General features: G+C 43.2%; 2 protein-coding genes across 2 annotated transcripts; one reads left to right on the plus strand and one right to left on the minus strand.

The window, feature by feature from the left end:
* The first annotated feature begins 2,213 nt into the window (after nucleotides 1–2,213).
* On the plus strand, nucleotides 2,214–8,576 carry LOC103708655 (putative lipoxygenase 5). Its single transcript, XM_008793692.4, has 9 exons — nucleotides 2,214–2,704; nucleotides 3,061–3,341; nucleotides 3,592–3,829; nucleotides 4,728–5,051; nucleotides 5,783–5,868; nucleotides 6,005–6,112; nucleotides 6,317–6,621; nucleotides 6,750–7,016; nucleotides 7,563–8,576. The coding sequence occupies exons 1-9, from the start codon at nucleotides 2,338–2,340 to the stop codon at nucleotides 8,317–8,319; spliced, it is 2,733 nt and encodes a 910-aa protein (XP_008791914.2). The 5' UTR covers nucleotides 2,214–2,337; the 3' UTR covers nucleotides 8,320–8,576.
* A 7,755-nt stretch (nucleotides 8,577–16,331) lies between these two features.
* Nucleotides 16,332–19,500, minus strand: LOC120108783 (phospholipid:diacylglycerol acyltransferase 1-like). Its single transcript, XM_039122502.1, has 3 exons — nucleotides 19,235–19,500; nucleotides 16,851–17,343; nucleotides 16,332–16,654 (listed from the first exon to the last, which is right to left on the minus strand). The coding sequence occupies exons 1-2, from the start codon at nucleotides 19,336–19,338 to the stop codon at nucleotides 16,860–16,862; spliced, it is 588 nt and encodes a 195-aa protein (XP_038978430.1). The 5' UTR covers nucleotides 19,339–19,500; the 3' UTR covers nucleotides 16,332–16,654; nucleotides 16,851–16,859.
* Nucleotides 19,501–19,506: the final 6 nt, after the last annotated feature.

Below are 19,506 nucleotides of genomic sequence, written 5' to 3' on the forward strand. Positions count from 1 at the left end.
TGCCATGTGTCGGCATCTCTGGGGAGCTCAATTGGTTAGTAAAGAGCAACTTGTTAAGTTTGACCGAAGAAGTCTTAGATGCTTGCATGGTAGGTCACCAATAAAGAGCTAGCTGTAAAAATGTAGGTTGAATTGAGAATAGAGAGTAATATGGATCCAAGTACTTTGACCTTCAAAAATGTTTTCACCATTATCGCACCACTACTCGAGAGAGATGAAAATGGATGAAGGCATGGTACTGAGCTATGATGAAAAGGATATAGCACTGGGCTACAGTGGAAAAGGTATAGCGCTGGATTACGGTAAGAGTACAGCGTTGGGTTACGATAATAATATAGCATTGGACTATTGTAAAGAAGCAGCGTTGGGCTAAGGTAGAAAACTAAGTTACGCCTACTCTGAGGATACATGTCTAAAATAAAGTTAAAGATAAACTAATTGAATTGATTATCAAAGATTTAATACAAAGTACAATTCCACTTATTTATACTAATATATAATAACTATGCACAAATATAATAACTGTCTGCTCTAACAGTTGTTTCTTATATCTGCTCTCTATTCCTGATGATTCTGATAATTGTTGTCAACCGTCTTTCTAGTACATGCAAGCACGATCATTTTATATCTACCAGATCGATAGTAAAGCCTCATCGGTCTTTATCTCGGCATAGCTCGTGTTAGTTGTCTCTCCTGATTCAGCCTACCATATAGTACGTCTTCTGTTCTCGGAATTTTAAGACTAATATATTCACTTCAAACTTCTGTCAAACTGACTCGAACTAACCATTTGGCCTAATTTTTCACTTCATGGCCAAATTCTATCAATTCGATTTGGGCTTTCAACCATGCATGATTTCACAATCGAACTCTATCTAATCTTAGCAAGAGCAATGTTTTTCTCACCTACTTTAATTCAATCAATTTAATCTATATGGCATTTGCTCCTGCTCTAGATAGATGGTTGAGGAGTGGTATAAACGCCATATGCCTATGTTTGCATTCTAGCGCATCCTTTCACACAATTTACAACCATATGAGCAAACTTAAAAACCTTTAGGTGCCATGAAAGCTACTCAAAACTTGTTCTTACCGGCAAGAAGCAATCTCACCAACTAGGAATCATCATGACAACCACGGAATCTCAAACTTATACACTGTGGAAGATTCAAAATTTTATTAGCAAACGCAAACCTTTGATTGTCCATACACATGGTCATATGCAGAAATATTTGTGGATACAATTATCCACATGCTATTAATCATAAGGATTTGATGGTACTCGGTGGCATATTGCACTTATCATACCATCACTTTTTGTGAATGATGATTACTATGTTTATCTTTGTATCGTATTGAGCTTGGCTTGTGACTAAAGAGTGGATTCGGGATGTCGGACGCCAGGAAGATGACCACCCTATTCTCAGAGACATCCAGAGGTTAGTGGCGGGTTGTCATTCGATTCAGGTTGTTCCTATGTTTCGGAAGACGAACAGAGCTGCAGACTAGGTCGCCTCCTTTGCTGCTCGCCATTCAGAAGAGGTTCTTTAGACTGAGCCCGACTCTATCCCCTCACCTTTATGTAGCCTTCTTTCTATTAATGCTGAGGGTAGTATTCATGCTACGAAAAAAAGAAAAAAAAAAAAAGAGTATTGATGTTCATCCTAAAAACCTAGGCTCAAAGGAGATCTATTCTGATTGCATGGCCTGTTATCTACAACCTCCTTTCACCCCTGGATAGCTAGAGAAGAGAGAGAGAGAGAGAGCTCTCAAGACCAGAAGACCTTTGTCTCATTATGTGTGCATGTATCTGGATGACAGTTCTCCAAATGAGAAGCTTTGTCCTAGCCATGGTTGCAAGGTACACTTGTACCATGCTACATGTGGAACATCGCCACATGAATTGTCCCCCAATCATGTAGATAGAGCTATGGTCCACCAATCACAGCCCTCCACTTTATGATGGCGGTGACCATGTGATGCTTCATCACCATAGATGCTGATGGCTTCGAGCCTTTTTAGCTCTCCGGGACCGAAGTGTCATTGAAATGCTTGGGGGTACCACCGTCCAAGACCGAGGGGCGAAAACTGAAAAGCCCCCGGTGCCGCGAAGCCTCACACTTCTACTTAATTTTATCGAGTCAGATAAACGTGGACAGCGAGATCCAATTACCGCCCCCTGGACGCGCTATATAAAGGGCACCCCGTTCTTCCCTTTTTCCCATCAAAATATTAGAGCAAGAGCCTCGGCGACGGAGAAAGGAGGTGGAAGACGCAGCTCTTGGCTTGCCCAAACATCCACAAACGCGAGATTTGGGGAAGAAAAAGAAACAGCTAATGGGGTCTTCCATCGAAAGATTGGGCAATTCTTTGATCCAAAAATCGCCTCTCCTTCCTTACGCTCGAACGCTTCGAGGGGAGCAGAGCAAGCTCTTCTTCCCCTCTGCTCCGTCTCCGTTGAGACAAAGGCGTCTTGATGGGGTGAAGAGAGTCGTGAGAGCTCCGGTGGCGGCGGCGGTCACAGAGAGAGTGGTGAAGGTGGTGGGAGAGAAGGCAGTGACGTTTAAGGTTCGAGCAGCGTTGACGGTGAGGAGGAAGAAAGAGGAGGATTTCAAAGAGAAAATCGCAAGCCAGCTCGATGCCTTCTCGGATAAGATTGGCAGGAACGTCGTTTTGGAGCTCGTCAGCACTGAGATCGATCCAAGTAAGTCCATGTCTTTTATAATTTATCAAGATTTATTGCAGCCTTTTGATGTTTCTGGTTTGATTATCTGAAACTTATGTGTTTATCGATTCAATTATTTTCTTTCTTTCTTTGCTCAAAGAAACATGTTTTTCTTCAAGTTTTCCTATGAAATTGGAGCTTTTTTTGTGGAAACGATTAGTTGCAATACTTCAAAGTATTTGTTAACCATACTTCCCTATTAGTTCCAACTAAAACTACATATCTCTAAACAGTATTAAATTGGTATATAGTTTTTCTTCTGAACCATTTCATTCATATTTTGATCGACTTTGTAACTCTTTCTCTGATCAACAATTTCTTCTTCCATATCGAAGGGACACAAAGGCCTAAGAAAAGCAAGAAGGCAGTGCTCAGGGACTGGTTTGAGAAGAAGAAGGTGAAGGGGGAGAGGGTGGTGTACACAGCTGAATTCATGGTGGACTCCAGCTTCGGCACGCCGGGAGCCATCACGGTGCTGAATAGGCACCAGCAGGAGTTCTTCTTGGAAAGCATAGTCGTCGAGGGCTTCGCCTGCGACCCTGTCCACTTCTCTTCCTACTCATGGATCCAACCCACCAAAATTCACCCCACCAAGAGGGTCTTCTTCAGCAACAAGGTCTCCCATCCTCCCTTGCAGTACAAAATTTCAAGAATGATTATAACAATAACTAGCACTAATTATGATAGTAATTAAATATCATTAGTATTTCTGCTAGAATTTCTGTACGCAATTTGATGATTAACAATAACAACTAACGGTAATGATATGTTAATCTGAGTTTCAGTAATGATATGGTAGAACTTGTAAGCCATACCAGTTGCCTTAATTAATGAGCCATTCTGTCTTCATGGTTTGGTTGGAACAGCCATATCTGCCATCAGAGACACCTCCTGGCCTGAGGGAATTCAGGGAAAGTGAATTGAAGGAGCTAAGGGGCGACGGGACCGGCGAGAGGAAGCTCACCGACAAAATTTACGACTACGATACGTATAATGACTTGGGCAACCCTGATAAGGGATTCGAGTATGCGAGGCCGGTCCTCGGAGGAGAAGAAATGCCATATCCAAGGAGATGTAGAACAGGGAGGCCTCCAACCAATACAGGTAATGGCACATTTCTACTTAAAATAGTTTAGTGATAAGAAAGTCTTAAGACAAAGCTATGAGTGGCAACTCCTGGAGACATAACTGACTATAAATATGTAGAAATCTAGAGATACTTTATAAATTTATATAGGTTTAATGTTACGTGAACCAGTTGGTTTTGCTTTTTGAAATTGACCTTAGGCCAAACTTTGTTGTGCACCAAACGGCAAAGTATGAGGCTGATTTGCTTTACAGACCAAAATTTGGTAGATGATTTAACACATCCACCTCCATAAATTTATATCAAATTGAAGAATTTCTTTCTAAGAATACGGAGAGAGCATCGCAGTTCGCATTCAAACACTGAATCTCTTTCTAGCACAAAACTAATCTGAATGCGATAATTTGCAAACAGTGAGACAATTAGTAATCATATAGGTTGAGAGGTAATGTTTATATTAAAAATGTCCTCTGTTCCCAAATTGAAACAATATACTGTCACCCCATACCTCACCTTCTTTCGATCCCTCGGCGTCGGGCAGAGGTGTATGTCTTCACCATTTTTTCTGAATTTTTTTTGCCTGCTAGCTTGTTTGACTTGTCTACATGGACTAAGAAAAGTATGATAGGAAGAATGGGTCTCAATTCTGGTCTTAGTGATAAAGGGTCTAATCTTTCTTTAATCCCGACCAACCCCAACTGACCAAATAAACAACAATAATGACCCAAAAACATGTATGCTATTCTTCCACAAAGCCATTTTTTTTTGTTTGTCTTTTCATCACAGTGCATGCACAGGAGCCCAATCCCTTTTCAGAAAACAAAGAATTCTGTGAACCAAAACTTCTTAACATCTTGAATCAACAAGAAGGATATGACATTCTGACTCATCGATCGATGATTTGTGCTGCTGCAGATATGCACGCCGAGAGCAGAGTGGAGTATCCAACGCCAATATATGTGCCTCGTGATGAAGCATTTGAGGAGGGGAAGCAAGAGATGTTGTCCGAAGGTGCGCTGAAAGCATTGCTCCACAACCTCGTGCCATCCTTGGTCGCGTCCATTTCTCCGGAGAGCCATGACTTCAAGGCCTTCCACGACATCGACAACCTCTTCAAAGAGGGCCTTCGCTTGAAGAAGACCTTACAGGACCAACTTTTCCATAAGATTCCATTTGTGAGCAAGATTGAAGAGTCGAGCGAGGCCCTACTCCGATTTGACACCCCAGCCATCATATCAAGTAAGCCAATAGATATCTTCTCTTCGATCATGCAAGTTGTTTAACAAAAATTAGTCAAGATAGCTCGAGCATGTCCCCACATTGATGGAAGAAATCCATTGCTTTCAATTAAATGCACCACGTCTGTGCCATATAGTCTACGGCAACATTTCCATCAATCCTGGAGCAAAAAGCTGAGTGTGTGGAACCACATACTGCAAGTCATAGATGCTGATCGCCATACCTAACGTGGCACTTCTATGCACCTCATAGATCGATCTTGGTCCCCTGTTCATCGATGTAACTCGATGCCGTCAGCTGGTACAAGTTATGTAGAGTTCCATTCCACAAGCCACCTTATATAGAAGCCTAATAATTAAGACAACTTTTAGTTAAAACAGTGATGAGATAAATCAAGCAACCTCCATGCGAGTGTCTGGTTACACAAATAGAAGATATGGCATGTTTTTGATGACTGTGCTAATTAAAGCTTGTCCAAGGGATGAAATTTTTATTTTGCCCTCTCGAAAAACTAAATATCAGAGTAGAACTTTGACTCCAGAAGCGAAAAATATCATTTTCCTTTCAATTATGTCACAAGGTCACAGCAGCCAATCAGCTCGTACCACGCTATGTTGCTTTTAGATTTCTGTCGTATCCACTTATCATTATCATCGTCAACCATTCTGCCATCATGATATCTTTCGGCCGTGTGCATCTTTTGACCGTTGGTTTCCTCTGACAACTTGCAGAGGACAAGTTTGCGTGGCTGCGCGACGACGAGTTCGCTCGGCAAGCACTCGCTGGCATCAACCCCGTCAACGTAGAGCGGCTTCAGGTAATTGATCCATTTCCCAAGGATAATTTCTCCATTTCAGTAAACTGGGGACAAGTTACCATCTTGTTCTTGATGCAAAGAGCTTTCTTCACAAGGAGAAGTTTGCAAATATTAACGGTGTATGCTGTCTTCTTAGGTATTCCCTCCTGTTAGCAAGCTCGATCCGGCCATGTATGGTCCTCCTGAATCTGCCATCAAAGAGGAACACATTATTGGCCATCTCAATGGCATGTCAGTCCAACAGGTAATTCTTTCAAGAAGGAAATACAAATCTGTAAATGCTTTGCTGAAATCCAGAGTCGCATTCATCTTAAGATGTGGTGCTCTTCTGTTGTTAATTTGGAGTCCAAGGCTACTTATCAGAACAAAACTATCAAATTAATAAATGACAGGCATTCCATCTAGTTCCATATTTTGCTCATATTTTGTTCAAAACTCTACATGACAGGCATTGGAGGAGAACAAGCTCTTCATCTTGGATTTCCATGATGTTTACCTCCCATTTCTTGACCGGATCAATGCGCAGGATGGAAGGAAAGCCTATGGTACAAGAACTCTTTTTTTCCTCAGTCCACTTGGGACTTTAAAGCCAATAGCCATTGAGCTCAGTCTCCCACCAGCAACCCCTGGTTGTTCAAGGGCGAAACGTGTCTTCACACCACCCACTGAGGCCACCAGCAACTGGCTCTGGCAACTCGCCAAGGCCCACGTCTGCTCCAATGATGCTGGGGTCCACCAACTTGTCAACCATTGGTAAGTTAATCTAATTCATTGCAAGCGAACGATAAGAGCTAGTGATGGCATAGGCCAATTTAGTTTACAAGATTTACTCCTGCTTCGAGCGACGACGAGTTAATGTTTTTGGTTGAAATTGGCTTTAGGTTGAGGACACATGCATGCATGGAGCCCTTCATAATAGCAGCGCATCGACAACTAAGTGCCATGCATCCCATCTTCAAGCTGCTCAAGCCTCACATGCGTTACACACTAGAGATCAATGCTCTTGCTCGGCAAATCCTCATCAGTGGTGGTGGAGTCATCGAGTCCGGCTTCACCCCTGGATCGTGCTGCATGGAAATGAGTGCCTCGTTCTATAAAAACCATTGGCGTTTCGACCAAGAGGGCCTCCCTGCTGATCTCATCAGAAGGCAAGTATCTATCAATTCTTTTCAGCTTGACCTCGACAAACATGACATTCATCATTATACACAAGCGAGAAGAAAAGCATATTATTAGAAGCAAATTTCATATAGATATTTATAAAATTATAAAGTCCACTAAACTTGTACAAATGGTTCATTATGTGCTTTAAGAAGTTTGAATATTTAAAATCTATACAATTTTTGCGTTAAGAGAAAATATTATAATAAAGAAAAGGAAAAACTCTAACAATGTAAAATGATAATGGCAATAATACCAAGAAATGTAATGTTATTCAAAAAAAATATGCCACTAATAAAATAAAGCTTGACTATTCAATTTTACGACTACTCAACTAATAGCATTTCCAAACAATTCAACGAAATCGTTGACAAGAGAATAGATGATACCTTCAAATATAAGAAGTATATATAACAAGTATGATACAAAAACTAGCTCACTATAAATGTTCTCATAATTTGACAACATGATACTCTCCAAAGTTCATATTGGCTAACGAATGCATGTATTTTTTCTTTATTTTTGATGTACAGAGGCATGGCCATAGAGGACCCTAGCCAACCCCATGGGCTAAAGCTTCTCGTGGAGGACTACCCCTACGCCAACGATGGCCTCCTCATTTGGTCCGCCCTCCAGACCTGGGTCCGGACCTACGTCCAGGCCTACTACCCGAACCCCCACGTCGTCCAAGCCGACACCGAGCTCCAAGCCTGGTACGCCGAAGCCGTCCGCGTGGGCCACGCCGACAAGAGCGGCGCCGACTGGTGGCCCCGGCTCGGCTCCCCCGCCGACCTTGCCTCCCTCCTCACTACCCTCCTCTGGCTCGCGTCGGCTCAGCACGCCGCGCTCAACTTCGGCCAGTATCCGCTCGGCGGCTACATCCCGAACCGGCCGCCTCTCATGCGCCGGCTCGTCCCCGCCGAGGGCGACCCCGAGTACGACAACTTCCTCGCAGATCCACACCGATTTTTCCTCTCCGCGCTGCCGAGTTTGACCCAGGCGACGACATTCATGACGGTGATCGACACGCTCTCGACGCACTCGGCGGACGAGGAGTACCTCGGGGAGCGCCGGGATTCGTACACGTGGACGGGGGACGCCGAGATGGTGGACGCGTGGCACGCGTTCGCCGCGGAGGTGAGGCGCGCCGAGGAGGAGATCGCGAGGAGGAACGCTGACCCGGCGAGGAGGAACCGCTGCGGCGCCGGGGTTTTGCCGTATGAGTTGCTGGCGCCCAGTTCGCCCCCTGGGATCACGTGCAGGGGAGTGCCCAACAGCGTCTCCATTTGAGCTGAGCGCTTCTCCTTCTTTTAATTAACTTGATAAATGGCTCCAATTCTTTTTCCTTTTTTAATGACAAGGAAGGAGAGCTTTTGGGCCATTTCTGTGTATCGTATTGCGGTGTAAATATGCAATAAGACTACTTGTATAATGGAAGAGCCAAGAGAGATGTTATTATAGCAATGTAATTAGTTGTGGGCAAGATGATGACTACATTAGTCAGTCATTAATTACAAAATACATTTTATCCCAAAAAATTATGTGCATGATTGGTCCCTTTTTTTGTAGTTTTCTTTATGATGGTCGGAAGGGGAGCAATTAAGTGGAAGAGTGAGTTCATTTTACAAAATTTAGCCCTTTTTTGACAGCATATGGAGGCCCTTCATTTATCTGTAGATGGATAAATGAATGAATGATTGATAAATAAAGATCTTTCTAGTCCGATCTCTCATTTTTCTTGGTGCTTTCTGTTGGCAAAAATATTGGACATCTCGATCTCAGACCAGACATACCCTCTTGACCTCAGACGCAAACTGAGAAGAACGACCCCGGGCTTAGCCGAACAACCAACCAGCTGAAGTGAGCGACCTCGATTCAAACCGAAGAGCCATTAGCCGAGGAAAGTAATCAACACGTGTCGACAAGGACTGACAGTTCTAACAACCGATAGGTATGGTAGCTCGTAGTCACAAAAGCACTACGGCATGCACCCCATCGGCACTACTCGCCGCCTATGCGGACTGCACCCACGCTTTTGTCGTATTACCGGTCATTATCTAACCATCATTGTACGCCATGTTAGGCCAAATAACGACAAAATGAGCTCCTCTATATAAAAATGCAACACAGAGGACCTCAAGTATGTATAGAATATTACTCGTAGAATCTACTCTCTGTTGAAATTCTCTCCATTTGACACTGTTGCCTCTCGATTCTGACTTAGACATTGGAGGGTCTTCCTTCAAAAACTCTCCAGCAAGCAAACTTTTTGCAAGCCATGCACGAAGAAGAACCGCCCCCCGCACCTCGGTCAGCCTACTTAACCTTACCTCCAACTGACTTTAGGGTCATCCAAGCTGTGCTCCGATCTCAGCCTAGCTTCGGCGGCAACACTTCCATTGGAGTTTACGGAATTAGTCCTGGGGTTGTGTTTTAAGGCTAGCCAACATCACCTGGTGTGTATTACCATCTTCACGGGAGGGGTTATACAATGCATTGGAGACCATATGAACGTACAATGTGAAAGGGACTTGTGAACTGCTGTGCATTGGATTGCAAATGCTCTTTTTCCCTTCAATCTTTCCACGTTTATTCCTGGTAGGTAGATAAACTTGATCCAGACTATGCACTATTTGAGAGTATCAAACATATTTATCAAAAGCAAAGTCAAGTCCCTGATTACTATATATCAAGAGAGAAAAAAAGCCACTGATTGGCTTTCTAATTGCAGTGTGAAATATGAACAAGAAGAACTGATTACAGACAGTATGTTTACTGGAGCGTGATTTGATCAGTCTCTTAATTATCTTTAATTTTTTCTTACAGAAAACCCGATCCAATTAGCTTTACAAAATATCGGCACCTAGCACACAATCCTCCCTCCCTCCTCCCCCTCCCCCTCCCCACCACGCCCGCACTCAAAGGAAAAAGAATAAAGAAAGAAAGGTTATGCACTTAGACACACAAAAGGAGGAGGAGGAGGAGGAGGAGGGGGAGGAGAAAGAAAAGGGTAGTGTCTTTGGACCCTCCACTTGGCTGAGGTAGTGAACGCTTTTAATTGGCAATTCAGTCCTCCACTTTCGTCAAACTAAAGGTGCAGAGGGGTTGCTTCCGCTTACGGCCTTCCACCTCCTCTCCAAGGCCGGCCCCAGCCGTACAATGTCCCAAGTTAAACATGCATGATTAAGGCTCACAAGCTTTTTTGGTCTACAAGATCCAAAGTTGTGAACTTTTCAGGTAGTCAGTGTACCAACCTTTCCCACTCAATGATTAAAGGCAGTCAGAAAAAACCACCACATTGGACGAAGTAAAGAAATTTATTTTCTAAAAAAAATTTACGACCAATATCTTCCCCAAAATAAGGGAGAGTTGTTTTCTCCCCCTCTTCTTCTTAGATTAAGGTGGTGGTGGCCAAGAGGGGCTGCTCCGGTGGCGGCAGCCCAGGATAGTCCTTCGGCTGCAACCTCGCCGGCGATGTTGATCGGCCGACATGAAGAAGGAAAGAAGAAGAAGATCATCAAAGACCCAATCAACTCGGTCTGAAACATGGCTATCTCCCTAACCCACCACCACATCATCTCAGGGTCCCTAGGGTCAATTCGAGTATGGAATAAGGACTTCTAGGACCCTCCTGCCGGTCCATAGAACCATGCAAAGAGCAAAAAATAGAAAAAGAGAAATCAAGAGAGAGAGAGAGGAGAGAGAAAATAGAGAGAGGGCTCTCTTCTTCTTTTCCAAAATAGGGGAGAGTCATTCTCTCCCTCTCTTCTTCTCAGTTGTGGTGATAGCAAGGCGGCCTGCTTCGGTAAAGGTGGCCCAGGGCGGTCCTTCAGCCGCAGCCTCATCAACGATGGTGGTCAGTCGGCGCGAAGAATGGAAGAAGAAGAAGACCCAATCAAGTCAGCCTGAAACATGGCTATCTCCCTAACCCTCCACCACATCATCTCAGGGGTTCCCAAGGGCGGCATGGCTGACTTTTTTTTTGGCGGCTAGTGGCGGCGAGCACAGGAGGAAGAGATGCCGAAATAGGGCACCCCTATTTCGGATTATGTCGCGGCGATTAGCCGGCTCAAACCCAAGCAAGGACAGCTATAAACATAGGTAAAGAAGGAGAGAAAGGTAGGCGACACACCTTAGTTTAGCGATGTTTCGACGGCACTTTCTCGCGACGAATTGAAGGAGAAAATCCGGAAGAAGGACTTGAAAATTGGCGGTAATATCTCGGGCTGTCATCGATGAAACACAAAGGGAGAGAAAGCAGCCTTAAATAGATTGAATCTCGAGATTTTTGGCTGTTCTAAGACTCCCGAAGTCATCGGAGTCGGGGGAGGAAGAAGACCCCAATTGGAGTCTTCTCCTCCATCGCATGCAACATGCACGATTTTGGGCTAATCGGGCCTGGCCTCTTCGAGCTGGCCCATAGGCCCACAAGCTGGGTTGGGCGCATGGGATCGGGCTGGGCCTAGCCACTTTGGGCTGGCCTACGAGCCCTTAAAAAAAAACTGGGTTATTACAATGCTTTTCACCCTCATGGAATTTTTGTTGCATGCTAAATTGTTGAACAAGTGGCAAAGGTAGTATTAAGTTAGAAGTGGATGGTGGATTGTACATTGCATGTTTGTGCTGCCAATATTGGAATTGTATTTTATTGTCCAATATACATGCGGTAAAGAATAGTTTTGGCAGATTCATATGAGCAAACCAAGATGAAGCCATAGCTTAGATAGCATAGCATATGCTATTTTGCCTTCATTTATAAAACAAGGACAAGGAGACTTACCATCGGCTACACAAGAAAACAAAATTTTTTGTAATATATTTAGAAGCCATAGCTTAGATAGCATAGTATAAGCTATTTTGCCTTTATTCATATACAAGAACAAAGAGACTTACCATCGGCAACACAAGAAAGCAAAATTTTTTGTATTACAGTTATAGTTGCGGATAATAATATTTATGTCATATGTTTGTGCAGCTGTTATTGTTATTATATTTTATTGCACGATAGACATGCGATGAAAAATAGTTTTGAGATTATCATATGAGCATACCAAGATGCAGCTATAGCTTAAATGGCATGTGTTGGGGAAAATACCAGTCCCCTCAAGTACGTGGGTGCGTCGCTAGCACGTGATCGGAAGCGCCCTAATCCAAACGACTGACCTCGGGCGACCGACCTGGTCGCTCGAGCTCGGACGTCCGACCTCGGACGACCGGCCTAGCGCCCGACCTCGAACCACCTGACGCCCCTACCAGGCGCCCAACCCTGGACCCTCAACCTCGGAACGCCCGATCTCGGAAGGCATCCGATCCCTAGAAGTCAGACCTCACCAACTGCCCACTACTGTCACATCCTCCTACGGCCCAGTTCGGAACCACGCCTTGAGCAACTTACGCAACAATTAATGCACATGGTCTCTGCAGACCTCTAGCTTACTCAACAATTAATGCGCATGGCTCCCGCTGTCTGCGGATCTCCAATCCTCCACGGTAAGTCAGCTCGGCCGCGTTTAGTCAGCCGCGACAACTCCCTGACCTCGACCTCGTCCTCTACGGCAAGACATTAATTCACATGATCGTGTGCTAATTAATGCGACGTGCTCAGTCATACGGCAGCCTGGTCCCGTCGCATCACAGGTAACCCAGCACCCCACTATAAAAGAGGAACCCCTTTACCATAAAAAAGAAGGAGGCGGAAACTCTGGACATATTATTGCTTCTACTCATATTTCCTCCCTCTGACTTAAGCATCGAAGGGCCGGCGCCGGAAACCCCGGCCACCGGTTTCTTGCAGGTCCCCTGGAGGACGCCGCCCGTCGACGGACCGCCGCCACCCGAAGCCCGCCAATTCTCACCGAAGCCCCACCTTCTTGGCCCACTGGTCGCCCCCGGGTCCATATTCCAGCAACAGCATGGTATATGCTATTTTGCCTCCATTCATAGGCAAAGACAAGGAGACTTACCATCGGCTCCCCAAGAAAACAAATATTTTTGTAATATAGTTATAGATGCAATAATAATATTTACGTTGCATGTTTGTGCAGCCATTATTGTTATTATATTTTATTAATAGATATGCGATAAAGAATAGTTTTAACAAATTCAAATCTAGATGCAGCCATAGCTTAAATAGTATGGTATATATGCTATTTTGCCTTCATTCATAAACAAAGACAAGGAGACTTACCCTCAACTATGCAGTAAAACTGTAGTAATAGTCGCAGATAATGACATTTACCTTGCTTCTTTTGTATAATTGTTTGAAAAAAAAAAAAAATTGTAGCATGTCAGGAAGCCTTAACTATAATTAAAAAATAAGAAATACAAAGCGATGAAAGCTTGGATCCAACAGAGCCTCGGGATCTCCAAAGTGTCACCGGTCCAGTTGAACCAAATCCGGCAACGGCCACGGTCCGTCTCTCATCCGAAGCATCGCCCGCCGCAGGCTTCCACCTCCCCATGATGTATTCGTTCGACACGTGCCCAACCCGGTTCCCGACTCGCGCCCTCACGAATCTTAACGCTAAGCGTGCGGCCAGCGCTGCGTTGGAATATTGAATCGTCCAACCGGCGAGGCCAACGGTCACGAGCCAATCGACCCGCCCTTCCAACGTTCGGTAACTGCCTCCCCTTCCCGCCTCATTTAAATCCCTCCCTGACCCCCTCTCCCTCTCCGCCCCTCCTAGCTTCCATTCCCTTCTCCTTTGGGTCTCCCCCCCAAATCCCATCACCGGGCGCCGCCGTGCGCATCACAATCAAGTAAATCTCTAGCGGCCGGCGGCAGCCCAAAGTATGGACGGCTTCGATCACTACGACCCGGATGGCGATGTTCGCCGGTTCCTTGACTTCTCCGTGCCGTCGCCACTTTTACTACCACCCCCACCGCCAGCCCCTATTAAGACTGGCCTTGGCACCACTGCCGAAATCCCCGCGCCGGACTTTTGGAACTTCGACATTATTGGGTCCTTGATCAGGGAGATGGGCACTCTTGGCATCCAAGACGGGAGGCCTGGAACATCATCGAGGCCGAACCTCGCAGCTGCGCAACCGACCTTTGTATCCATCCAGCCAGGCCAGTTAGATTGTAAGCCGTGCCATGTCCTAAGAGAAATAGTCCACTTTAATGGTGCGTTAAGAGTTTCCTTCCTTCCCCGCCCCTCTCAACTTTTCCCTAATGAAAACTAAACAGGAGGCGTGAGTTTTTCTTACTCTGATTTGTAGGGATGCAGCGCGTGAAGTTTGCAGTGCATGGGGCGCTGGGTACCTTCAAGCATGCAATTTTTCACCTGGAGAGCTTTCGCGAGGGAAATCAACCCGTGAAGGAACTACTCTATATCGAGTAAGGGTTTTCACTGAAATTGTTGATGGATTCTTTAGTTAAATCCCGTTTCCTAGCATCCTGGTGCCGTGATGTAAAACGAAGGATTAATTCAGAATCAAGTTTATATCAGGCAAAATTCATTCAGTTTTGATATTTTATCTTGTGCAGCCTTAGCGATCAGAACTTTGACTGGGTGAAGAACCTGCTAACCCAGTACGTTATGCTACTGAAGGCCAATGGGTGCATCGTTGTTCAAGATTCTGTTTCATCCTTCTTCGATGCCCTATGTGGGGGTATCGGTTTTGGGGTAGGGAGTACCAGTGCCCCTGGGATGGTGGTGGGGAGCACAAATGCCCCTGGAGCATCTTCACTGCCTCCAGAGCTGGAATTAGGTAGGGGCTCAACAAAGGTTGAATTATTACTCTTAGCATAAAATTCTAAGTGATGCATGCATGCATGGAGACTTCAGATTTTTCTTATAAAGTCCATTTTATCCTTCTTTTTCTTGGGTTATGTAATATTTGGGCTGCAAGCTTTTGCTTGATGATAGGGGCTTCGTCACCGAATAGTGGAAAGCAATCACGATCGGGGTTTTCATCGGAATCTAGTACAAAGGAGACTGATGGAGATCCTAATACTAATGGAGTGACATCTCGAGTTACCAGACCAAGGAAGACCGGAATAGCGGCGCAGGTAGTTATCAGATTCCTTGCTAGATTTTGCTAACGTAGATTCCTTACTAGATTTTGTGTTGTTATTCGTGTGAATGAATTTCTTGATGGGTTTGTGGTGGAAACAGAGGGAACGGACCACAAACATGAAGCTCAGAGACTTAATGGACTACTTCCACCTACCTATAAAACGCGCTTCCCAGGAGCTCAGATTGTGTTCGACCTCTCTCAAAAGTATCTGCAGGAAGTACGGATTGTCCCGGTGGCCCAGCCGCAAGGTCTCTCTCTCTCTCTCTCATATTCATATAAACACAACACAAACACACAGTCAAATCTCTAACAAAGTGAATTGTGGGTGCAGATAAGAAGTATCGACAGGCAGATAGAGAGTCTGGAGAGAGAACTGCAAAGCCGAAGGGGAGGCGCAGGAAGTTTAGCCATTAGAGAAGAGATAGAGAAGCTTAAAGGAAAGAGAGCGAGGTTGTGTACCGGCCTGCCGACTTAGATCGAATACGTCTTCAGCGTCGGTTATAAGGATTGCTTTGATTTGGTCATCAATGGAAGCCAAAAAAATCTCTCTGCGTCAGCATTGCTCTACCCATATATCCGTGAGAGTGCTTCATCTAGTTTCAGTGTAATTGAAATAAACATCATGTGGAAGTCCGTCAGTCTGTGTTTAATCCTTTTGCGTTCGCTTGAGTGGAAGTCAAATGATTTTAATAAGGATGCGGAATTTATGATCTCTAAATAAATTATGCATTTAACCAAAAAATTAGAGAAGAAACCAAGCAAGCCAGAAGCTTTGAGGTTACTTGTTACTATAGTATAGCCGGTTACCATGATGACCTGACGCTTCTTCAAGTTTCTAATACATTTTATACAGGTTTTGGATAATGTTCACAAACGGATATACGTAAAGGAAAGAGTTCACAAAGGAACCTGACCTGATGACTAAATCGAAAAATTAATTTGCTCAAAAAATTTACAAAATCAATCACGATAATCACGGAGATAAATAGCCAGCAAGATGCTTTACAGTATTAATTCCGGGTTATTTAGGATTATTACAATCAAAGTGTCTGTGTGTGTGTGTGTATTTGGTAGTGTATTTAGGACTGTTGCATTTCTCTTGGGGTTACTTTAGGTCGCTAAAATCAGTTACACACAACACCTAATCAATAAAAACTCATGATACAATAACAGTTTTACCAAATTACCATGTCCCCATGATGCACCGCGCTGCCATACGACATACATTTACACAGCTCCTAATCAATAAAAACTCATGATACAATAACAATTCAAACAAATTACCACGTCCACGAGATGCACCACGCTTGCCTTACATTTTAGCTGTCCTCATGGTTATGATTTAATTTTAAAAGTTAGAATAAACCAATTACGTTGTACAGTACAATTAGCTGTTCTCATGTATATCTTTTAAAAAAATAGAATAAATAGAGATAGAATGCAAAATCAGAACAAAATTCTTAGAAACGTGATCTTTTAGGTATGAGATAAACTATGCACAAGTCGATCTGGTGGCACATAAGAATACCAGCAAGTGGCACAGAGAACTATTGGTTTCAGTTCTTTGCTTCTCAGTTCCAGGGAAGTTACAGCTTCAAATCCTCTGCAAGAGAAGGAACAACAAAAAGGCTCAAATCATAAATTACACCAATACAGCAACAGCAGAAACAGCAGCAGCAGCAAAAGCAGATTTTTAATGACAAACTTTTACATGTTTCTGTAAGCTATCATGCTTAATTTCTTAAATAAGCCGTAGAAGGTTAAAAGATCGTAAAATTTTAGTAGGTTATAGCAATTACCAGCTGAATTCAGAGCCGTAACTTGATCTTTTCTGACCATTTAAATATATCCGAATAAACTTGATCGCCACCCAAGTCCTCTCCGGTCGCACCTGCTGCCACTCTGACAATATCCTCAATCAAAGCAAAGTTGCCCATAATATCAACATGTGCACCACTCTGGGTACCTCGGCCTTCCAAGAGATTAGCAGGAGGGGCATGATCATACTCCCTCACGTAAGTCTTGATACCAGAAGGATTGAACCTAGTTTTCCCACGCCATCCTTTTGCACACATGTAGCCTGCACTTAGAACTGGCACAGTCTCATCTCCATTAACTAAGTATACACCACCTTGCAAACAGCTCCCATCTTGTCCACCCTCAGCTGAAGTATCAATCTGGAAAGGGATGTTGCACTCAGCTGAGGGGGCTAATTTGTAAACATAAGCTCTTTCAGTAGGGATTCCTACTCCATACATAGAATACATCTCCATATCAGGAGCATTTGGTAATCTGAAGGAAAAAACAAGGAAATTTCACAGGTAAAGTTGCAGTTATAAAAGAAACAACAAAAAATCATCCGACTAAAAGGTTCCAAATAATTCCTTGGGCAAGCTTCATAATATTTTACATATGGATTGTCCCTTTATTCTATTTTAAAAGCATAATATAATTCAACAGTACATGAAACTTCAGCATCGATGCAACCAAAACGTTTGAACCTCATCAAGGAAACTCACTTTTACTTTCTTAACAGTGGAGAGATATTCCTTGTTTGGAGGCTAGAAATTGGGTCTCAAAGCTTTAAGTGGAATGGATAGTGTTTCAAAAGTGTAATTTATGCGGGGATAATAAACAATGAATCACCAAAGGATATAAGTGTCTCTGGTGCCATGATTCAATACCATGCAATGCACAAGGTATTGCAGCACAAATTCATAAACACCCCCGCCCCCCCAGGGAACAGTAATGTATTGCAGTTTTGCATTTAAAAACTCAGAATCACCTTATTCTATAGTGTATTTTTACTTTTAAGCTTGTTTTAGGGAAATAGACATAAGGAACAAGGAAATGGAATTACATTTGTAATAGGTACAAAAGGATGCTTATATATTGGCTTGCGATGGATATATCATTTACATGACATTTTCGCATTATATTAGTGATAGAGACTTCTCTAATAACATCAATGCTTGCATAATGCAATGTTTAGAATCTTGTTACCGGACCCCATAATGGTACCATGGTACCATGTCAATATCGAGTGTCAGTTCGGTACTAGTGCATTACGATATATTCAGTATAGGGCAGTACGCACTGATACTACAAACTTCATATAATATTATTATGAAATGACTCTTTTTCCTAGTATCACTTTACTAAAAACAGCCGGTCATTATTATCAGTTCTCACTAATCAATGATCATATACATATGTATAGATGTGCAAATATACATCTACACACACACACACACACACACATATATACGCATACACGTGTTTATGCATGTACATTTATATGTCTAAATATGTCTGTACATGTATGAAAAATATGTATATACATATTATCAATGACCGCCTCTCTCTTCCAAACTTGCACAAACTGAGATTAACCATGATGTTGTCTAGAAGATGTCTTAGAATCTCGCTTATAAGCCGACATGCTTCATTGTTTAACCTGACCATCTTCAGCCAAACTCTTTGATAGAAACTTTTAAGTTCTAGAATACAACATACGTTAGATCAAATTACTTGAACAGTAATAAAACTTCTGAGTTCCGACAAAAGTAGGGGCCTGCTTGAGATATCTCAAGTTATACAAGTTCTTTTGAATATCTTTAAAAGTTAGGATCAACTTCAACAACTAAAATAAGCTCCCGGTCTTATTGCAAGCCTAGAGGCTCTATTTCATTCTGGCTCTTGTTACCGATCGGTTTCTATAGGTACTGGGCATTAAGGAACCTAGATGCTCTATTTTTAGTCAGGTTTGCTGTTGTTAGGATATCTATTTCTATAGGTCCGAACATTCAGGTCAAATGGCTTTGCTTTGGGACATAGGCCCCATAAACTGAGCTATTTAGCTCCAAATATTAATTTAGTTTGGCAAAGTCTTGAATAAAGAGTCCACCACAAGCTATAATTTGAGCCAGCTATGTCACAGGACCAAAGAACCTAACCAGATTTAACCAACTTCAAATTTTGAAGGTTATACTCCTCTTGAGCCTGTTCTGATTCTAAACCGATCCTTTAGTATATAGAACTCAGTAAATTATCAGATTACATTATCTCTTGATCATATAATTAGTATAGTTAGTTTACTAAAAGAAATTTCCATAAAACAGCATCCTCTTTAAAAGATTTATTTTCAAGTGAGATTACTTGAGGTTTAGGTATAGATCCTCACTTTGTTTCCAATGGGTTCGACCAATATTTGTAGTGCTCATATTTTGGGTCATCCAGATTATCAGCAATCCCATATGAAAAATGAGCACTTCCACGCTGCATCATCTTAGGAGCAACAAAGTGAAGAAGATCCAAAATAGAACCAGCTGTATACACTTTGTAATCAGCAACTGCCTTGATTCCTCCCCACCCCAATTCATGGTACTCTGTCCAAATTTCACGACAAGATGCATTTGAATGTGCAAAGTTGTTGCCCTTAACAGCATCTGTGAA

The sequence above is a fragment of the Phoenix dactylifera genome, unplaced genomic scaffold (genome assembly GCF_009389715.1).
Source record: "Phoenix dactylifera cultivar Barhee BC4 unplaced genomic scaffold, palm_55x_up_171113_PBpolish2nd_filt_p 001553F, whole genome shotgun sequence".
In the NCBI taxonomy this organism is placed as follows: domain Eukaryota; kingdom Viridiplantae; phylum Streptophyta; class Magnoliopsida; order Arecales; family Arecaceae; genus Phoenix; species Phoenix dactylifera.

What these genes read in the sequence shown, in the direction of transcription:
- LOC103708655 (XM_008793692.4), top strand. Translation starts at nt 2,338, where the DNA reads ATGGGGTCTTCCATCGAAAGATTGGGCAATTCTTTGATCCAAAAATCG. An exon ending in CACCCCAGCCATCATATCAA is followed by an intron (nt 5,052 to 5,782) that starts GTAAGCCAATAG and finishes GACAACTTGCAG; the next exon opens with AGGACAAGTTTGCGTGGCTG. An exon ending in CACCAACTTGTCAACCATTG is followed by an intron (nt 6,622 to 6,749) that starts GTAAGTTAATCT and finishes AATTGGCTTTAG; the next exon opens with GTTGAGGACACATGCATGCA.
- LOC120108783 (XM_039122502.1), bottom strand. Translation starts at nt 19,338, where the DNA reads ATGATGCAGCGTGGAAGTGCTCATTTTTCATATGGGATTGCTGATAAT. An exon ending in TCGAACCCATTGGAAACAAA is followed by an intron (nt 17,344 to 19,234) that starts GTGAGGATCTAT and finishes TTTTTCCTTCAG; the next exon opens with ATTACCAAATGCTCCTGATA.